This window comes from Thermobia domestica, chromosome 18 (assembly GCF_964235325.1).
Source record: "Thermobia domestica chromosome 18, izTheDome1.hap1.1, whole genome shotgun sequence".
Classification (NCBI taxonomy): domain Eukaryota; kingdom Metazoa; phylum Arthropoda; class Insecta; order Zygentoma; family Lepismatidae; genus Thermobia; species Thermobia domestica.
Genome location: NC_137471.1, coordinates 120234216 through 120256599, shown reverse-complemented (window position 1 = coordinate 120256599; position 22384 = coordinate 120234216). Strand labels below are relative to the sequence as shown.

The 22384-nt window shown below is 35.4% G+C and overlaps 1 protein-coding gene across 1 annotated transcript; it reads right to left on the bottom strand.

Moving 5' to 3' along the window:
• Positions 1-42: 42 nt before the first annotated feature.
• LOC145674905 (uncharacterized) lies at positions 43-11091 on the bottom strand. The gene is made up of 4 exons (XM_081745166.1): positions 10795-11091; positions 4247-4418; positions 2471-2567; positions 43-188 (listed from the first exon to the last, which is right to left on the bottom strand). Exons 1-4 carry the CDS (start codon positions 10924-10926, stop codon positions 143-145), a joined length of 447 nt encoding a protein of 148 aa, XP_081601292.1. The 5' UTR covers positions 10927-11091; the 3' UTR covers positions 43-142.
• Between the last annotated feature and the right edge of the window lie 11293 nt (positions 11092-22384).

Below are 22384 nucleotides of genomic sequence, written 5' to 3'. Positions count from 1 at the left end.
TGGTGCAACTCCGCTGTAATTTTATGGAAATAGTAGGTATTACAACATTGATAACAACTGATTATATATATATCTATACATTTATTTCTTATTAAATATAAAAAGTAATCTACAAGATGGTTGTAGTTTTTTTTTCTTTCTTTTAATTTACTTTCTCCGATAAATCCTTGGCCTCAGTCCTCTGCATCCTGTAAAGAGAAGTTTTAAAAGTAATACAGTAAGTGCAGACACTAAATCAATCTATTTAAACTAAATCACAGTCATATTCTTAGCATAGTTTGAGATTAAGAATTTAAATATGGTCCATCCAAATTATACATGCCATACCATTTTCTCCAGAAACAAAGCTAAAGACTACCATTTAAGCTCAATAAATCACCACCATCAGCATCTCTTAAATAAGATTTCTTAGGGTATTGAATCAATTCCAGTAAGAGTATTTAAATTAGCAATTTGAAAACGAGGCTGGCTTTTTATCGACAGGTGGCAATCCTGTGCAAACGTGTGTTGAAAACACTGGTAGAACATCTCATGAGTAAATGGTACTAAATGCACTGACCTTGAATGACATTGACAAGTGTGGGTTTAAGTACACGTAAAACTGAGTTATTACAACAGGAGTAAATGTATGAGCATGCTTGTTCACCCCGTGCTCATTCGTACGGACAGTGAAGGATGAGAATAAACTCAAGACTGGATGCAGTAAGAACTATGAGAAGTGAATTTGGTAGAGAAATTGAGGTGAATGTTCACGGATGATCGAAACACTACACTTCGAATGCCTTCTGAAAAGTTCAAAATGAAGACGAAAGCTGTGAGGCAACGCATAACGAAGAAAAATCTAGCACAAATGGAAGTTTTATGTTACGTAAGCTACGGGAAGTGGGTTGAAAGTAAGAAACAATATTCAGAGAAGCAAGCAAGATGAAAAAGATTTATTTTTGTGGCATGAACAACCAATAAAAACGTTGCCTTTTCCATATTATCAATTGTATATAACTGGCTGATCTCTACCACGTTATGCAAGATAGGCAGAAGTATATACAGTAGTGCACTCTGTATTCCTCTCTGCGAGCGGCCGAGGATGGTTTAGAGTATGAAATGCAAATAAGTTACGTACCTGCCCTTGAAATTATATTCATTTTCATACAAATTAAACGTTATAGGGGTTCAGATCCGACGGACTTCCTGTCAGTGCGCCCCTGACTTATATGACTCACAGTGAAACAAATTTATAAATCTTATTGCTATCAAGTACAATGGCATTATTAATAAATTTTTTTAGATATTCATATTTCAAGTCATGTTACTAGATACTGAGACACTGGAAGACTAAGTACTGCTTAAAATTTAACCCAAAATATGCAAAAACACAGTGGCAAATTTGTGTAAGAAAAAAAGATCCTATATCCTAGATAAGCGATCGGCAAAATCCATATTCTCTGTCTGCGTGCCTGTAAATCGAATAGTGCAATGACGGGACATCGGATTATCCTCCTTCCTAACTCAGCGTTGCAATCCTGACGTAAAGGTTTCTTCTTTTTTTCAACTAATATAATGTACATTTTGAATTTAAACAATACTAGTAAGATTCTTAAGAAACATTTCTTTTACTATCAATGAGTCAATTTCTTTTTATCATCAGGTGGTACAGTGTTCCACATAAATATCGCAACTCTATAGTAGTACAATACTTTAATTTATGCATTTGAAATCAATATTTCGCTGGTTACCTGCCTATCAGGCGTTAGTTTAAGGTTAGATTGATTATGCAGCAACCTGCAGAACATTGATTTCAAATGTATTGCATAAGATAAAATCTTAAAACTGTAGTCGAGTTGCGATATTTATATTGAACACTGTACAAGACGAAAAAAAAATGAAATGTTCCTCTCTTTTCCGTCGATATTAACCTTTAAAAAAAAAAAAGAAAAAGTTTGTTTGTGTCATATAAGTCTACAAATTTCTAATAGTTTGTAAAATACATAATCGTTCTCGCAGAATAAGAAAAAAGTCTTAAAGATCATGAAATCTCAAACACCCCCGAATCGGCCAGATTTGTTCTAGTGTCCCCTTTGAAAATGAGAACGCCGCTGGAGAGCGTTAATATACACGTTGAGAATAGGTGCGTATAAATTATAGTGAATAAAGTTGAAAGAATGACTGCGTCAAAGGTTTTTTTTTCTGCTTATAAATTACCTACGAGAGCAAACACATTTTATACTCCGTTAGCTACTCGCACATATTTCAAGGTAAAAGCACAGTTCCGCACCTCCTTGCCCGCTAGGTCCCAAGTATGCAAAAATGTCCGCCCTGTTGCCGACTTCTGATGTAGATTATAGTGACAATTTAAAGCTTGGAGACCACTTGTTAACCGTTCTTATTTTGAAAACTGCTGCAAAATTGCATGTAAATATTAAAATAAAGGCTTACGAATACATGAAAACCAAACATCAGAGGTGATACGTACCTTCGTGACCTCCTTGTTTTGGCGTGGTGCAGCCAATCACTTATCGCTTCCCTGATTTGCTCCTCCGAACACTCAGGATATAATTTCTTTGCAGATGCTAGAAAAAAATGTACATATGACTATGTTGATATATATGAAATTATACATTCATTAGTAAACTTAAATCCTAAAATAAGAACATCAAAAGTGAGAAAGAGAAACCCTAACAACAATTTTGGTATGCAATCCTTTTCCGTCTGAATGATACCTTGGTAATGAGATATTTGCTGTATTTACGAGAGTATAATACTTCACGCAATTTTTATACGGAACAGATAAAGAAAAACTATTTCGCATACAGCATACAGAGAAGTTTATGCTCCGATTTTCCCCCCCTCCCACTGCCTCTCTGTATTGAAGATTACTGAAATTGTCATTCCCAGCAGTGAGTCACTCACCACACCAATGACTCCCCTCTCAATCTAATTGACATTTTTATCATTTGCAGCAATTGTCAGTGACTTTTTAAGTAAATAAAAAAGTGCAGTCATTACAAAGCATATACGACGTATGATATTTTCGTCTTACAAGTTTAAATAATGTGGGGAGAGGATTGGAAATATTTTGTGTGATCTGGAATTGAACCAACGGCCATGTTTCACATGCCTTTCAAAATTATTGTTTATAATGAGAATCATTGTTTTAAGGTAATAAAATTTGGAACAATTCAGCGGTATAATTGAGTAAATATAGTAGAATTTTATGGCTTCTACTAACGCCAGAAAAAGAACCTATCAAATTAAAAATTCCTCACTTATTGAAATAATTAAACATAACTGTACTCATCTCACTTTTCTTCTGTTTGTTTTGTTTTTGGTGGGGTCTGTGTTACTACAAACACTCAACTTACATTCTATTGCAAAACAGTATATTTTATATCAAAGAACAATTTGTTACTTAAAAAGAAACAATATACAGGGTGCTTCAGGAGGAAAGGTCAATAATTTGAGAGGCGGTCAGATTTGTCGACTACAACAATCAAGTTTACATAAACATATACGTTTTAAACCTTTGTTTCAGATATATCACTACATGAAGTTTAATGCATGGTGACAAGGGTACACTGCAATTATGTTGAAATGCGTACTGTGATACTATAAGACACGAGAATGGTAACTAATGTAAAGAGGACTGAGGAGGATACTACAGGATTAACACTACTCATAATTGGCACCAATGGTCCGCGGAAAACCAACATGCTTCATGCGAACAGTTACCAGATGGAACTTTCGTGTTGACAGTGCACCATACCTTCATCTTTTGCAAAATACTTTCCCTCCGTATTTGGAGGATAGTATTCTTTCTACGCATCATGTGATACCAAATGGACGGTGAACCGTTTTCACTCGACTATCACCCAGTGCCTTCACGCAAAATACTAGTCGTTGGATTGGATGTTTTGGGCTAGTCTAATGGCCACCTAGGCACCTGTTCTAACACCCTTGGGCTACTGTATGGGTGGTTGAAAGAAAAGGTGTACAGTGTTGGTAAATAACAGCGGGAACATAAAATTAATGAAACTGTTTCAACGTAACTCCAATGTACACATTTCCTTGTCCACATGTACCAAATTCGTATAGTAATATCCCTGAAACAAAGTTTATATGGACTTCTTGTTCTGGACATGCTTGAGCACAACCTAATTATTGCCCTTTCCCAATAAACACCCTATAAACTATCAAGCATTGAAGACAATGCGATCACGATTAAAAAAAAAAATGCACAAAAAAATCTTACCAACAATAAACTTGTAGGTTTGTGTCTCCACAAACGACAGCTTCCTCACACAATTTATTCCCGACTTTCCTGTGAGGCTATACAGCTCAGCAACTTCATCCACCACGACACGACGAAGAATATTCTGTGCTAGTTGTTTTGGAGTTTTTCCACCACTCGCCAACATTTGAAACTGAAAGTAACATTGTATCGATTGTGCTGTGTTAATGCAGCGAAAAAATTTCATGCATATAAATAATATTTTTCAATATTTAGTTAATGTTAGAGCAAATAATCACCATAAATTATTTCTTGTGATTAAGTTATCTGCCAAGGTTACATATCTTTTATATGATGTGAAATGTGGTGGCAAAAATAAATCAGCAAATCTGATGAAAACTAGGATCCAATTTGGATAGATTAATACATCTTACTTTTAAACAATCAATGTTATTGGTAGTTTTTTTTTCAATGTTACTTTCGTTTGTTTGCTGAAGAAACCAACCTAGGAAATGCATTACATTTTTTGCCAACTCCACTGTTTTTACTTCGTAGAGCATGTGGAGGAATGTAGTACTATCCGAGTTCCCATGATCGCTAAAGAAGATAATTCTTTAATGTGTGACTTTTTGAATGTGTCTTAATTCTGCAAATTTGATAAAATTATACATATACATAGTCAATATACACATACATTCTTAGTTGTTGAAAACTTTTTACACAATTTAACTTATAGAAAAAAACATGCATACGGATGAAACGTATTTAATAACTTCAAAATGTCAACTCTTACGACAATTTAGTATTCAGCACCAATGTTGTAAATGTCAAGTTTTTGTCTTACACATGAATATAGAAGCGAACAGTCAATATAAAAGTGAGCAGAAAGTGAAGTTTAATTTCAGAGCACAATAAGATAAATAACAGACACTCAATATTCTATTATTACAGTGAAATAGTGAGAGTAGCAATATAAAAAGTATCATACAAACATCCCTTTCAAATTAATACAATTGCCATGACTTCAGAAAAATATGTATTTCGTAAATGCACAACCTTACTCATGCAAAGCGACGATTTTTTTTTTTTTTTTTTTTTTTTTTTTAATTTAATAAGTTAGAACACTGAAATAGAAGATTGACGGACTGTGCCATCAGTACTACTTTTAGTTGTTTATATTCACAATGAGGAGTATTAATGGTGCTATCTAGTAGGAAAAAAAATAACAATGGTAAATCTCATACAGGATGTACGCGAATCTGAACCTATAAAGTGGAGATAATCTATGTATCTCCGGAAAACTTAGGTCAAAGTTAGATCAAATTCAGTCACCAAAAATCGGGAGCATTCTGCTAGGGAGCGCTACATAACTAATTTCTGTGAAAACAATTTATTTTCTGAAATGTTATAAAGTCTATAAATGTCTACTCACGTAATATTGTCTTGGTTGCTCATTATAGGTAACTATTTCAGACTCCTGGATTTTTCACCTTTGTGCTCTAGAAAAGATACAACAGAGCTTCTAACAACATTGAGGATTTTCATTGACTTTCAATGGAAATCTTGAAGTTCCAGAAAGTTCTCGTCAGGACGTTTTCCGTGACCTTTTCAGGACGTTTTTACGAAACACTTTTATTTCCAGGGTTTCCAGGACGCGTGTGGACCTTGCATATTATGTACAGCAATATTGGAAGACGTTGGGATATGTTGGTGAATACCAACACACCTTAATGCCGAAACAATACTGCTGCACACACTGCTGAAAGAAAATGCTAACACAGCTTGCGTTACAAGAGTCTGGAGCACGGTAAGGTTCCTCAGCTAAGCTTCATTGAGGAAGAATAAGCACATAGGAAACAGAAAAAAAAATGAACAGAGGAGGATAGTAAAGAGCAAATTTTTTTAAAAAAAGTAATAGTGAGGATTAGTGACTTGTCCCTTAAAAAATGCTATGACTTATTTAGCATATTGCTAATATGTAGCAACTTAAATCATCACTGGAACTGTCTTTGGCTTGTATTTTTAATAATGCAATCACTAAAAATATAGGAAATATAGGAGAAGATTAAAATATAGGACAAATATACACACATTTCCAAACAAATAAGAAAAAATAGAAAAAAGAGGACAGCTGGGAGCCCTGCATAACATCACTTAGGAACTAGTGTGTGCGTTATTCAAATATCCATGTTTCAGAATCGTGCGGCATTTGCGCATTAAAGCTTAGAGAGGCATTTCGGAAATGCTCCGGAAATTTGAAGTACTAATCAACTGTCTCTACAGAAATTGATGCGCAAATGCCGCACGATTCTGAAACGTGGATATTTGGATAGGACACATACTAGTTCCTATGTGACGCTTTGACCCGACCACGATTGGTCCCATAGTACTGGAGCCATGGATCCTTAAAGTTAATTTTCTCACGTTTTCGGTAGTGTAACACCTAACAGTTGTACAACGTATTTAGCGCCATACTAATATATATAAATTAACTGGCCCGTGTGGACAAATAATAAATATCTCATGGCGTTTGTCGTATACATAATTAAAAACTTCCTATTAGTTTCCAAAAATAGCGGAAAAATTATAGTATGTAGATACGACCTAGTTTCCCACATTTAAGAAAATGAAAGTATTATGAAAGAAAACACTTCAATTTTTACCATATCTTTCTTACATATTACTACACAGTTATTTCGCGTCAAATCACATTTGTAATATGCTCAAATTTAAATTTTGTGTGTTCTCAAAACAAGTTTTAAAGTCAAATCTAGCACACACAATCCATTTACATTATTGTGGACAATTTAGTTTCAATTCAATATTTGGGAGGCGCGGTGGCTCAGTGGTAGAGCGTTCACCTCTGGTGCTTGGGGTCCCGGGTTCGATCCCAGCCCCCGCCAAGTGAGCTTTGTGGTGGACAAACACCGTGCTCGTGGGTTTTCTCGGGGTACTCCCGTTTTCTCCCACTTTCTTCATTCCACCATTTTACTCATCTCTCATTATCACCGTCTCCTTTAGCCTAACCGGCATAATCGTGGGACGTAAAACTCAAAGATTTCATTTCATTTTTTCAATTCACTATTTACAAAGATTCATAAGTGACTATGAAAAATTTAATAGCAGTGAAGGAAAAAATATCCTAACTAGATAACACTCATAAATCATTCAAACTCAGCTCTTTTTTGATAAGATTGTGCTTTTTCTCGTACTACTTTATTTTTTGTAAGAATCTACATAACGGGTTAAAGACATGACTGAACAGAGCTTTGATTTTTTTGTGAAGTGCAAATTTCGTGCATTATTACAGAGAGAGAGAGAGAGAGAGAGAGAGAGAGAGAGAGAGAGAGAGAGAGAAATGACAATAGCATAACAGACAACAGGGCGCAAAATTTCAAAGTCAGACTCACTCGCCAATACAAAAATGATGGTCGCCAGTATCTCTCACGTACAAATTATGAGAGGTCCCCCTCCCATGGTCCTTGGTTTGACAAAGAGATTGCATTCGGGCATAAAATTTGAAACCAAGTTATCTATTCTAGGCACTGGGCTATCCCCCAGCTGTTCTAGCTTCAAAGACATCCAAGAGAAATTGTCCATTTGGACACGAAACCGGGGTTAACTGGTCACAAATGTGATTGCCGACTCACTCACGAAGGACTCTTGATAAAAATACGTTGTACTGATCTTTACATAAGCTTGCTTGTTAATAGCTATAATTGTCAAGAGTAGGGATGGCCAGAACCGGTTCCTGTTGGAACAGTTTTTCGGGTCTGAACGGATCCGGTTCTAGAAGATCCGGTTCAACAACCGGTTTTTCGGATCCAGGTCCGGAACCGGTTCTTCGGATCCAGGTCTGTAACCGGTTCTGGAACTGGGTTTTCGGATCCAGGTCTGGAACCGAAACTTTGTGACGATCCCTACACTAAACACGAGCTGCTGGAAGGCTGTGAACAGTGTGCTAGATGAAATGGTGGAAGCGACAGGCAGGCACCCAGGTGGCGGCCGCTTGTCTCATTTAGCTAAATTAACTGGGTAACTGGCAAACTTAATGGTTAAACAGGCAAATTGGCCAACTCATTTGGCTAAACACTCACTGGTGGACCAAAATAAAAACAAAAAACACTGGTGGACCAAAATAAAAACAAAAAAAACTGGTGGACCAAAATTGTTTTCTGGGGGCACAAGAGAGTTTGGGCGGGGAGAGCACAAGCGCATGGTCCTCTTTGCAGTGTTTTGAAGGTGAAATTTGTGGCTCCTTTACGGGTCTTTGGGGGCTTTCGGATCCAAGTCTGAAACCGGTTCCTAAGAACCGGTTCTGGAACCGGAACTTTGTGGCCATCCCTAGTCAAGAGTCATTTCAGAAGGACTAAAAGACAAACAGTTACACAAGTAAAAACATTATACAGAATTATATATATAAATCGGGAAACTCCATTGAGAAAATCCTGTTATTTAAATGTATTTGTGTGTAAAATTTGAAGGTAAACATATCATAATCACTAGGCTAAAACTGAGGTATTAAATTAAAAATTGGGTATGTAGATATTCAATAAAATTAAAACAAAGTGAAATCCAAGCTGATGTTGGAAGCTACGTAGGCAGTTGATAAATTTTGCCAATTTCTATCAATATGTTTAAGCAGCCTTGGCTTCTTTATAAAACAAGTAGAAATATATAACTTGGTTTCATTTCGTATGTTTAGGCTTAAATTCCTTATGAAATACCAACGTTATCACGGAGAAGACTTTCGCTTAAAGAGACACCTCGAATTGCTACTTGCTTTACACCTGAAAGATGGACCGAGAATTGAACACGGGACCCCTCGATTAAAAGGTGAAAAGTAGATAAACGTAATGCGGATGGTTTGATATGTGGAAACGTCACCATAAAGTTCACACGATTTAAACATTTTTCTTTTTTTTTTCTTTCTTGTTTAAACCATTTTTTTTTTCTGAAAAACCAGCTGGTTTAAACCAACCCTGCCTCGCAGAGTTATCTTTTGTGAAGTAAGTCACAGTGGAGATGTTACATGTGAGACCTACAGTAAAGAGTTGCCCTTAAGCTATATCCTGAATCAATTCGATCTATATTCAGATATCCTTTTTAAATATTGCATGTTGCAGTAAGGTCTTCAAAAAAATGCTTGTATGGGTTCACTCGAGCAGGCGGTTCTACCGAAAACAAAATTTATAGGTAAAATACGATGTGAAACACTTTTCGTAAAAGAAGCAGAGTGTAAATATAAGTAATTTCTGTCAGTGGATATCATATTGAAATACATTTTCAATGGTAGTGAACGTATTCTACATGTAACTATTTACTGAAGCGGAAGAATACAAGAATGCGAAGAAGGTGAAAATAAACTGCGGGAAAGTTCCGTTCGTGTTAGCAATGGACGACTGCGATAGATATAATGTAAGCATACGATTAGAGAGCGTCGATACGTGTGATAAAGAGCGTCGTATTATAGTTTTTCAAGCGTCATGGTAAGTGTAGAAAAGTAAAAATTCAGAGCATACGAATTTCTCCTCGCAGCAGACCATTTGTACGCGGGAAAGCAGTGAAGCCATTTTGAAATTAAGAATTACTACTATTATATAAGTGCTTTTGAAGGTAAAAATTATTGCAGATATTTAATGTATGTTTTCACTATCCTCGTTTATGCGTATGCCCTTGTTGCTGACCCGCCTGCTCCCTACGAACGCACCCCTTTGATCCGCTCGGGCCTCCTGCTGCGCTCCTGCCCTGATTCGGTTAGATAGCATTCGTGCTTTTTAGTGGCCACCTAGACAAGTTGGTTCGTGGATTATGCATTAGCTCCTCATTTAGTGCATGTTCTGCAAAAAGAAACCGGAAAATGCAATAAATGCGTGTAAATTTCATAGAACCGTTTGCTCGAGTAATGCCTTTATACCTTTCTTAAAAGATGGCTCAAGAAAAATACATGCATACGATCAGGTTCTATTTTAACGGCAAGGTTCTTGATTACTGGTCCCTTCCCATTGAGCAGTAATAAAGACAGAAAACAACGTGCCCTGCGGGGTTCTAACCCGCCTTCACTCGCTAACGCTCGCTCGGCAATACTGTATAAGTTAAATGCATAAACTTAGTACAGAAAGAAACCTACCCAGCTACTAATCTATATGGGGGACCAGTAATCTAGAACCTTCCCTATTTTAACTATTACCCCTAATTCCCATTCTGGATTTGGTAATGATACTAGCATACCTTGATTTGATTGTAAATTATCTCGGAGGTTCTGCCGTTGGAACACTACCTCCTTTCAAATGTAGGGTTATGTATGCATAATTTATTTCATGTTAAAAGGACTACGTGATAATGACTCTTGCAGATCTTTCTTTAAAGAGATGCAAATCATGACAGTGCCTTCAATGTATATCTATAGCTTCAATGTCCCCTCCAAAAACATAAAATGTCAACTAATAAATACTGCTTGAGAAGAACAGGATGCATGTGTATACGGCAACATTAACACCAGTGTTATTATTTAAACGGGTGCTTTATTAAATTTTACAAATTACAGTAAAATTAAGTTCATCACTCACCTGATTATAATATAATGTTGAATTCTTCGCCTTCAACAACATTGGACAAACACCACCACACCACAGCTCGTACCCGACCACACAAATAAGCGCGCCGTGCATGGCTAATACACAGCTCCAACCAGTGCGCATGCGTGATTCGAAATAAAAATTAAATTAATAACTAATAGAGAAAAATAATATTTTACTTCCAAACAATAATAATCTTATTAAGATTATTATATTTACATATCTTTTTGTATGTATATAATCAGACACATGTCTATTCGGTTCTCACGTCATTTATTACATCAAAGCGAACACTGCACATTTTTTATGCTACTGAGAGAGCCTATTTATAGCGTGTCGATTTATCTGATTGAATAATTATTCCAATGTACTTAAGCCTTCGAAAAATGCAGGTTACATTATATTGTTTATTTAGAATGAGTAATATAATAATTTTTAAAAAATTGAACTTTCAATTAAAAATACTATAGCCATATTTAATGTAAATATTAGCAGAATGAAACTAAATACACTTGCACGGTATTACGAATGTGTCATACACATGTGCAGTAGCTGTGCAAATGCACATGTGCACACAACGGCTTAAGCACGGGTTATATAAATGTGTACTGCATCCACGCAAATGCACATGTGTACATAACGGCTTAAGCACAGGTTATATAAATGTGTGCTTCATCCATGCTAATGCACATGTGCACATGCACTTCTTAATCACGGGTTATGTGCGTGTGCATCATCCACACAACTGCATATGTGCACATAACGGCTTAAGCACGAGATATACAAATCTGAGCTTCATCCATGATAATGCACATGTGCACGTGCACTTCTTAATCACGGGTTATGTACGTGTGCCTCATCTATGCAAATGCACATGTGCATATAACGGCTTAATGACGGGTTATATAAATGCGTTTTTCATCCATGCTAGTGCACATGTGCACGTGCACTTCTTAACCACTGGTTATGTACGTGTGCCTATTCTACGGAAATGCACATATGCACGAAACGGCTTAAACACGGGTTATATAAATGTGTGTTTCATCCATGCAAGTGAACATGTGCACATACATGACTTAGTCACATGTTATGTGCGTGCGCTTCATCTACGCAAATGCACATGTGCATATCACGGCTTATGCACGGGTTATATAAATGTGTGTTTCATCCATGGTAATGCACATGTGCACATGCACTTCTCAATCACGCGTTATGTACGTGTGCATCATCCACACAATGCATATGTGCATATAACGGCTTAAGCACGTGATATACAAATCTGTGCTTCATCCATGATAATGCACATGTGCACGTGCACTTCTTAATCACGGGTTATGTACGTATGCCTCATCTACACAAATGCACATGTGCATATAACGGCTTAATGACGGGTTATATAAATGCGTTTTTCATCCATGCTAGTGCACATGTGCACGTGCACTTCTTAACCACTGGTTATGTACGTGTGCCTATTCTACGGAAATGCACATATGCACGAAACGGCTTAAACACGGGTTATATAAATGTGTGCTTCATCCATGCAAGTGAACATGTGCACATACATGACTTAGTCACATGTTATGTGCGTGCGCTTCATCTACGCAAATGCACATGTGCATATCACGGCTTATGCACGGGTTATATAAATGTGTGTTTCATCCATGGTAATGCACATGTGCACATGCACTTCTCAATCACGGGCTATGTACGTGTGCATCATCCACACAATGCATATGTGCATATAACGGCTTAAGCACGTGATATACAAATCTGTGCTTCATCCATGATAATGCACATGTGCACGTGCACTTCTTAATCACGGGTTATGTACGTATGCCTCATCTACACAAATGCACATGTGCATATAACGGCTTAATGACGGGTTATATAAATGCGTTTTTCATCCATGCTAGTGCACATGTGCACGTGCACTTCTTAACCACTGGTTATGTACGTGTGCCTATTCTACGGAAATGCACATATGCACGAAACGGCTTAAACACGGGTTATATAAATGTGTGTTTCATCCATGCTAATGCACATGTGCACGTGCACTTCTTAATCACGGGTTATGTGCGTGTGTTTCATCTACGCAAATGCACATGTGTACATAACGGCTTAAGCACGGGTTATGTAAGTGTGTGCTTTATCCATGCAAGTGCACATGTGTACATGCACTTGTTAATCACTGGTTATGTACGTGTGCCTATTCTACACAAATGCACATATGCACGAAACAGCTTAAGCACGGGTTATATACATGTGTGCTTCATCCATGCAATTGCACATGTGCACATGCATGACTTAGTCACGGATTATGTGCGTGTGCTTCATCCACGCAAATGCACATGTGCATATCACGGCTTATGCACGGGTTATATAAATGTGTGTTTCATCCATGCTAATGCACATGTGCACGTGCACTTCTTAATCACGGGTTATGTGCGTGTGTTTCATCTACGCAAATGCACATGTGTACATAACGGCTTAAGCACGGGTTATGTAAGTGTGTGCTTTATCCATGCAAGTGCACATGTGTACATGCACTTGTTAATCACTGGTTATGTACGTGTGCCTATTCTACACAAATGCACATATGCACGAAACAGCTTAAGCACGGGTTATATACATGTGTGCTTCATCCATGCAATTGCACATGTGCACATGCATGACTTAGTCACGGATTATGTGCGTGTGCTTCATCCACGCAAATGCACATGTGCATATCACGGCTTATGCACGGGTTATATAAATGTGTGTTTCATCCATGCTAATGCACATGTGCACGTGCACTTCTTAATCACAGGCTATGTGCGTGTGTTTCATCTACGCACATGCACATGTGTACATAACGGCTTAAGCACGGGTTATGTAAGTGTGTGCTTTATCCATGCAAGTGCACATGTGTACATGCACTTGTTAATCACTGGGTATGTACGTGTGCCTATTCTACACAAATGCACACGTGCATATAGCGGCTTAAGCGCGTGTTATATAATGTTTTTCATCCATGGAAATGCACATGTGCACGTGCACTTCTTAATCACGGGTTATGTACGTGTGCAGCATCCACACAAATGCGCATGTGCATGTAACGGCTTAGCCACGGATTATATAAATGTGTGTTTCATCCATGCAAGTGCACATGTGCACATGCACGACTCAATCACGGGTTATGTGGGTGTGTTTCATCTACGCAAATGTACATGTGCACATAACGGCTTAAGCACGGGTTATATAAATGTGTGTTTCATCCATGCAGGTGCACATGTATACATGCACGACTTAATCACGGGTTATGTGCGTGTGCTTCATCCACGGAAATGCACATGTGTGTTTGCCCGGGTTCTGTATGTGTGCTTCATCCACGCAAATTCACATGTACGGCTTAAGCACGGGTTATGTATGTATGCATCATCCACACAAATGAACATGTGCATATGTACGGCTTATGCATGGAAAGTGCACATGTGCCGTACAGGTACGTGTTGTCTGGGATCACACTAAAGAATAGGCTACCTTATTAGAGAATTCAAATTTTAAGCACAGAACTCTTCATTGATATTGCTAGTTATATATGTAATTAGAATAAATACATGTTTCATCATAAAATTACCGATTTTTTGAGGCTCAAACGCTAGTTCGTTTAGTTTAAATTTTCAATAAGAAATATCTAATCTAAAACCAACTTTGAAATAATGGAATATATTTTGTTTATTACTACTACTACTACTACTACTACTTCTACTACTACTACTACTACTACTACTAATAATAATAATAATAATAATAATAATAATAATAATAATAATAATAATAATAATAAATAAGATTTGAAAGAAATATGTTAAAATTTTTGTTGTAAAATTATCTTCCATTAATATTCTACCATTATAATAGCATTTTCATTTTACTAACAGTAGAGCAATTCAATAAAAATTTCCTTTTTTATTTTCAGTACATGATATGTTCTTTGATTCCAATATAAATTTATTTTTGAAGATAGATAGTAGATCTAAATAACTTATGTATTATGTATTTATAGAAAGTACATAATATCCACCTATCTCATACATTATGTAAAAAAATGTCCAAACAAAAAAGGTAACATACGTTCTTACTTTTCTAATTAACAAAATGCGTTAGCAATATGAATCTATACGCAACTTCAATGAACTTATAAAATTTAAAAACAAGTGTTATAATTCCTGAAATAACTATTATGCGCAAGGCACACACACTTTACAATTTGCTCCATCCTTTGTGTTCTCAATCACGTATCCCGGATTTTCCATACATGATAATTTTATTTTTTATAATGAAAATATAGTTTTAGCAGTTGCTTACAAATTCGGATCGTTTGCACTTAATAATACGTTCAAGCAGTTAGGGTATTGAGAACAGAATCAGATAGGCCACCATTCAAACTGATTTCATTAAAATGGGTAATGTCTAAAAATATGGCCTTTGCTTTTATCAGTGATGATAAAAAGATAATTTATTTAAATCTCCAACCTGATTTTCTGAACTCGAAACACCCATAGTGTATGCATCTTTCTACGTTTGAATTTCGGTGCGTGAATGTTAAAAGTCACATTTCACAATCATTTGCCTCAAATTGCCATATATCTCCATTATCTTAATGAGCTAATATTGGAACATTATTCTAGTATATTTTCCGTTCATTCAGAGAATTTAATCTTTCCGTTCAAGTATACAAAATAACATTAAAATGTTTGTTTCACGCATTTCTTATAACCTCGCAGAAAGCGGTTTCAACGGCAAAACAATATCCTTGCCACTCATCATATATAAAAATTATATCATCATAAAATTGAACCAAGAATTTGCAATCGAAAGTTTTAATTCTTCAGGCAGGTATAAACAATATCACGTTCTTTAAAAATAGTAATATATCAATACAGAACTCTTGGATTATTCTTTTTTAGAGTGGCATTACTAAACTTTTGTAGTTTCTATAAACAATATAAAATACATACCTTTGAATTATTTCCAGTATAATACAAATGTGCAAGTTGGAATGGATTATATTTCTTAAGCGACGTTTTGTGTATGTTCTCAGTTATCAAATTGCTACAAAAATGAAGTATTATGAAGAACTTATGACAAAGAACATTAATAGTAGAACATACGATCAACATTAACCCATTATATTATGCATTATCCAAAAACACATTAGGCTTATGAAGCACACATTTCTTTCTGAAAATGTTAGCACTTTTGACAAAGAACATTATGTTACCCCCAAAATATAAATTATATTAACAATTAAATGATATTGACTATACGTTCGTGTCAGTAGATTCGAATGTTTAGAGAAATAAATGTAACTACCGTGAAAAGTAGTTATTTTAATTTCTAAAGATTTTAATAAAAGAGACGTTTTAATTTCTAGATATTTTAATAAGAGTAGATTTCTCTTTCTCTGTAATATTTCTCTTTCATGAAAATACCGAGCGAAGTAGCTCAAGTGGTAGAATGTTGATTTCGCATTCGGGAGGTCGTGGGTTCTAATCCCTCTGCCGACCATCCTGACTGAGGTTTTCCATGGTTTCCCTCAGTCCTACCAGGCAAATGCCGGGATTGTACCTAGTAAACATGCCCTGTCCGATAACTTCCCAAATCCTTTCCATTGTTGTTGTTGTTGTTGTTATCCAGTGTAAAATGGCCTCTGAGCTGTATCTGGTGCTTGTTAAATAAGTAAATAAATAAATAAAAATAATATGAAAATCATCGAAGTGTATGAATGAAAACAACTATTACAGTTTCTTTGACTGAAATGAAACACATTATAGTGTGTTGTAAAAACGTAATCGATAAGAAAATTATATTAGGAATATATCAACACTTTACTGCGACTTGCTTTATTACGACTATATTTAATGATGTATTTCTTATAAAATGTAAGGTCTCATTTATAATTTAAAGTCACGGTGACATGTGATCTGTACAGAGGAAGCATGTGAGCTTCCGAGTTGAGCGCCATCAGTCTCACGTGGAAGGACGTGTGAATAACTACGTTAATTTATAATTTTCTTTTTAATACCATCCCTCACAACTTGTAGTACTTTTCACATTTAGTTAGGTTTCTCCATTTTAGATTCGTTCTAGCAACAAATTAGAAACAAGATTTTGTTTCAGTTATCTTAATTATTGATTATAATTTGGCGACTACGAAGGTGATTAAAGTTCAATTTATTCGTTAACGACATATTCACGTGTTCACATGGCAATGAAATCAAAGAGAAAAGAAAAACTATTTAAGAAAGATCTTCTTTCAGGAACTCAATTTACCAGGAGTTTATTTCCTGTTGCTCTAATGCTCTAATTAAATAAGTAATTGTATAATGTTGAAATAGCAGAAAGATACTCCAAATTACACAAATTGAATGGTCCATGCTCTGCTTTACAGTGCGCGTTGTCAGTATTCAACCAATGTTATGGCCTAAATTTTAATAAAGTATTTAGGGCAGAATTTGTACACAATCTATAAGATCTCATAGATAATTTAAAGAGTAAATGATGGAACAAACTAACTAGTATCGGAAGAGATTAGTGGTAATATATTTCTGTCTGAAATTTCTCCATCCACATTTAAAAAAATATTCACACAGTATCTTTCATAATTTCTCAAAATAGTTACCACAAGTATCGACACACACCTTAGCTTTTAAAACCCATGACTAAATAATTTTTAATACGAGTTTTGTGAAATATTACAATTTCATGATTATGCGCGTTGTCAGCGCTGCGGTAGTATCTTTACTTGCTTCAAAGCGAAGTGAGCTAAATTATAACAAACCTTCGTACTCCTGTTTTGTCCAGGCAAGGGTACATAAGGAACCCAGCAACCACAAGGCTTGAGATTAACGACATAACGTTTTGTTACGTGTTTTGATGCAGTTGATAAACTCTTCACCGTAGGCACTGCATTTCCTCGTATGTGTCAATCATCTTTTACCTATATTGCTATTCGTATGATATTTTAATCTAGGATAGGGAGCTCAGAGGGACGATCCTCTCTCAGGCTCAGTTGGGCGGGTTTAATTTCGAAGAAAAGTTAAAAATTGTTGCTCATAAAGGGCAGACGTAGAAATACCTTTGTAATGATCTCGATACTGCACTGTAAATGATTGATATCACACTAGAAATAAACCTGTATTGCTCGTGAAATCAAACGAAAATGAAAATATTACCACAGTTAAGGCTATTATTGTCAAAGTACTAAATCCCACTAAAAGAAAAGAAGTAACAGCGATGAAAGGAAAGAATAAAGAGAAAATACATTAATTGCGGAGACTGTTACAAATGCAGCCATGGATAAAATAATGACCAAGAGAAACCTGCAAAACGTTTTTCATAATACATGGCTTTCCAGCGGAATATACCAACCAAGAGATGAAATAAGCTAACAGATGCCAAGCCTAAACAAGGAGACCATAGAGACACTTTTTGGGCATGGTCTTTTAATGTCATATTCATATAGGATATTATATAGAAGACGATCAGACATGTACCTGTGGAATGTCACAGACACCCACAGATGTAGTATGGATTACATGGACTTATGTGCAAATGACAACAACGGAAGATATAATAAATATTAGAGATGAACTCAAAAATAATACATGGGAAAACATCAGATAGGATAAAATAATGCTACATAAATTCCAAGAACTGACAAAGCATATAGTGGGAAAGATGTGGAATAGAAGAATTGAAAAAAATAAGTAAGAGAGACCATAACATACAAGATTTAAAAAGCTTTAACAAATAGAATTCTGGTCTCTGATAATAAAAAACATCCTGGTACGAAACACAGGATGGAAATACGCTACATTTATTTTGTGTTTAGTGGTAATGTCATATATTGTTTGTGTGTTTTCTGAATATTTGATAGGACCTCAAGAAGGAAAAAATCATATTAATATAAAAAAGTAATAAACATTTAAAAACCAGAAGAAACTTTTACAAAACCAATATGCAGTATGTTGGTACTGTGTCTTTTGATCCTATTTTATTATTAATGTATATCTTTTTAAGTTTAATTTTGGTGGTGGTAGAGGAATCAGCCAAAAATATTGCCAACGATGAAATATTGTAATGAACGACAAGTGGGAAAGATAATTTTTATTTTATGTGTAAATTGTAATATTCTTTTACTCGATTATCCATTTTTGTAAACAAAAATATCATTTAGGTAAAATAAATAAAGAGTGAATAAAAAGTGTATATAAAAGGACAAGGCTTATAGTGTGAAGTTATTTGTATTTGGACACATAATGAAGATTTTATTTTGGACTTTGAGACATTTCATTTTAAAATTCCATGCAATAAAAAGGATAATCGTTTATTTAAAGTTGAATCATTTTTCTTTTCTTGTAAGTTCATTTACATTTCTTACAATGAAGTTTTCTTGCTTTTCGTTAATTCCTTCAACACATGTAATTTCTTAATCAATAAAAACGACAGATTGTTTCCTTGTCAACATTCCTATCACCACCTAACCTTTGGTTAATCTATGAGCACACACTTTTCATCGAGACTCAAGTAATAGTCAACGACCAAGGATATTAACCCGGAAGGGACATCGAAGAAAACCATTGAGACACTTTTGGGAAGAGGTAGTCCGGATCGTATGAGAGATAATTCAACATGTAGGAGCACGAGCTACAATTCCGAGTTACGAGAAATTTACCTTCCTCTAACATATATAGCATCTTGTCTTAGCTGGCGTTATAGCTATCAACTATAATGGACAATTCCTTAAATAGCGATTTTGATTTTGATTAAATTTACTATTTCGCAACGCTAGGTTCCCTGCTCGGGTTTTGCAAACCTTTGCAGACCTTTGCAGACACGACTACCTGGGCACCCGGTAGACCATACAAAAGGATGGACTGACAACAATCCACTGGAAGAATCGTCGAGGAGGAAACACCAAGATTTATAACTATGTGTGAGTAGATTAACCAATATTAAAAGTTACTCCCTTCTCACGATTTTAAACCCCTTCGACATCACAATTTGTTTCCTTTGTACATTCTCAATTTTATTTTTACGCAACACAAGTCAGATTCTGTACTATATGCTCTACCAAATTCAATATTTACAAAATCCTGGGCGCAACTTGTCAGTTCTGTTATCTCCAATTACACCATTAATTAGTGCTTTATCTGAGCTTTCAGACTGACAAGGGGGGGAATGCACAATAGCATTAGATACCATACCATACCTGAACCTGCTGAGGAATAATAGTCGAGCAGAAGAGATAGATAAACTGGAATAAACCTTAAAGAGAGACAATAACGGTAGACGCAAAGATTCTATAAGAAGTCAAAAAGTAACATGCAAATGCTCAGAAATGTGGAGACCTTAAAACAAAACAAAAAAACTGTTCTTGCGTTAAACTCTACTTCAACTGCAGAAGTTCATTGCACCTTGATCGCGACGCTGGTGGTCCACTGTTGCGAACTGACAGGTTCAACTTGAAAACACCCAACGTATAGCATCTTGAAGCAAACAATCCCTCAGTCATACAGTTGTACATTTCACCCCTACAAAACAAACGCTTTCAAACGTGATACGCTTCAGTGCTGTAAGGCTATTTCACATATGTATCTAAACTTTAAGCATGCTCTTTATATAACTCCAATATTGGAGTTAATATTCGCTGGCAGAGAACTTAAGTTTGAAATTCGACATACATCACATGTCTTAAAGTGATTTATCACCACATCTGGCTGGGAATTATGTTTTGTAACAAAAAGATTCGCAAAACAACTCTGCCATTTAACAGTTTCATCAATATTTATGAGTCAAAAGAAAAAAATCATTTTATGCTTGTCTACTTCAATTTTTTTTGGATAATTAGCTTCAATGTTCACAAATAAAAATGAATATATATGGTTACATTTTACTATCGCTCGCACATACGTACGGATATATATATATATATATATATATATATATATATATATATATATATATATATATATATATATATAGTGTAGAAAATATCAGTTCTTCGCACAACGAAAATGGTTTTTATAGGAAATATTTGAATACCATACATTTTAGTATGTGTATTTCAATGAAAGGTTAATGAATAAATAATACACTACTTTTGACTTAAATATTTAAGACACAAATCCCGTAAAATACATCTTAAAAGGATATGAATAAAAACCCATCATGAAATGCGTTCTAATTCTGTTCCAAAACTCTTTGAAAACCGATGCTTTTTTTTCTGATACTGTAAACTATGGATTTGGACATTTTCTTTTTGAGTCCATCATTTTGTGCCAACTGATATGAACTTGAAGAAAGTGACATTGAGCGTGTTACTGTTCAATTCAACATACGGATAGCATCAAAAAGAATATGTAGGGAAAAGTGTTACTGGAATAAATTATACTTTCCATGCCAATGTATCATCTTCAACCTTGTCAGTACTTTCCGTTTCAATATTGATCTCCATAGATCAGAAACTGTAAAATATATATTGCTTCTGGGAATGAATTCATTGTCTTTAAAGTATATTATGTTGCCTTTGTTAATTCTCTCTTCATAACAACGTTTATACCATAAGAAAAAAAACAGTAACTCTTAATGACAATTTGACCTTTTCCAATGGATTCAGCGTGTCATGTAAAATACAAGTAAAAGTACAACTAAAGAGTACATTTCTGATGTTTCTAGCCGTAGAGGAAAACAGTAAGAAATTTCGAAAAGCAATCGCTTAGAATCAGTTTAGCATCCCATGAATATATGCGATTTCTATCAAGAAAACTACTAAATCTAGAAACTGTAAAATGTTAGTAATACATTCAGGGTCAGTATTAATCTCAAGAAACAAATAATGATAAGATGTCATATGGATGCCGAGAGTAAAGTAATCATTATGCGGTAATTTGTTAACGAATTTATCCTATTCAGGAACAAGTCGCTTTAATAACCCTATTTATTATTACGAAGACATTATCAAAATCTCACTCTCACACGCATGGTATGTAGGATATACGTAGATAGGTGTTATTACAATAGGATTAATGCCTTACTGTGTTAACAGATTGAATATCTGTATCTATATCGATATCTATCTATCTATCTATCCATCTATATATATATATACATCCCACCCAACCAGGTACATTCTAGGAACGTGAGATTTAAGTTCCATATGTATCGTTTACGTACCTGGTACTTGAGAAATGTACATTTCATATGCATAGCATGTGTCGCTAGGTACGTGCCTTTCGAGGAATTTCTGTCACTTGCTTCACTGGAATGTGAGGAATGTGAATGGCACATACCCTATGTACCATGGCATGGTTGTGCGTACGTTGCTTCGTATTGCCACTAGGGTTTCCAATTTAGCCACTTTGTGACTAGATCTGGCCATTTTGAGAACGTCGTTAGTCACAAAATTTACAAAGAGCCAATAGTGGCTTTTTTAGCCATATGCTTTTCACTTCTATAGCCACTTTCTGAGTTTAGCCACATTTTAATATATTCTGTGTGTCATTTTGCAATTTTCTGACGTTTGATACGTTCTCTA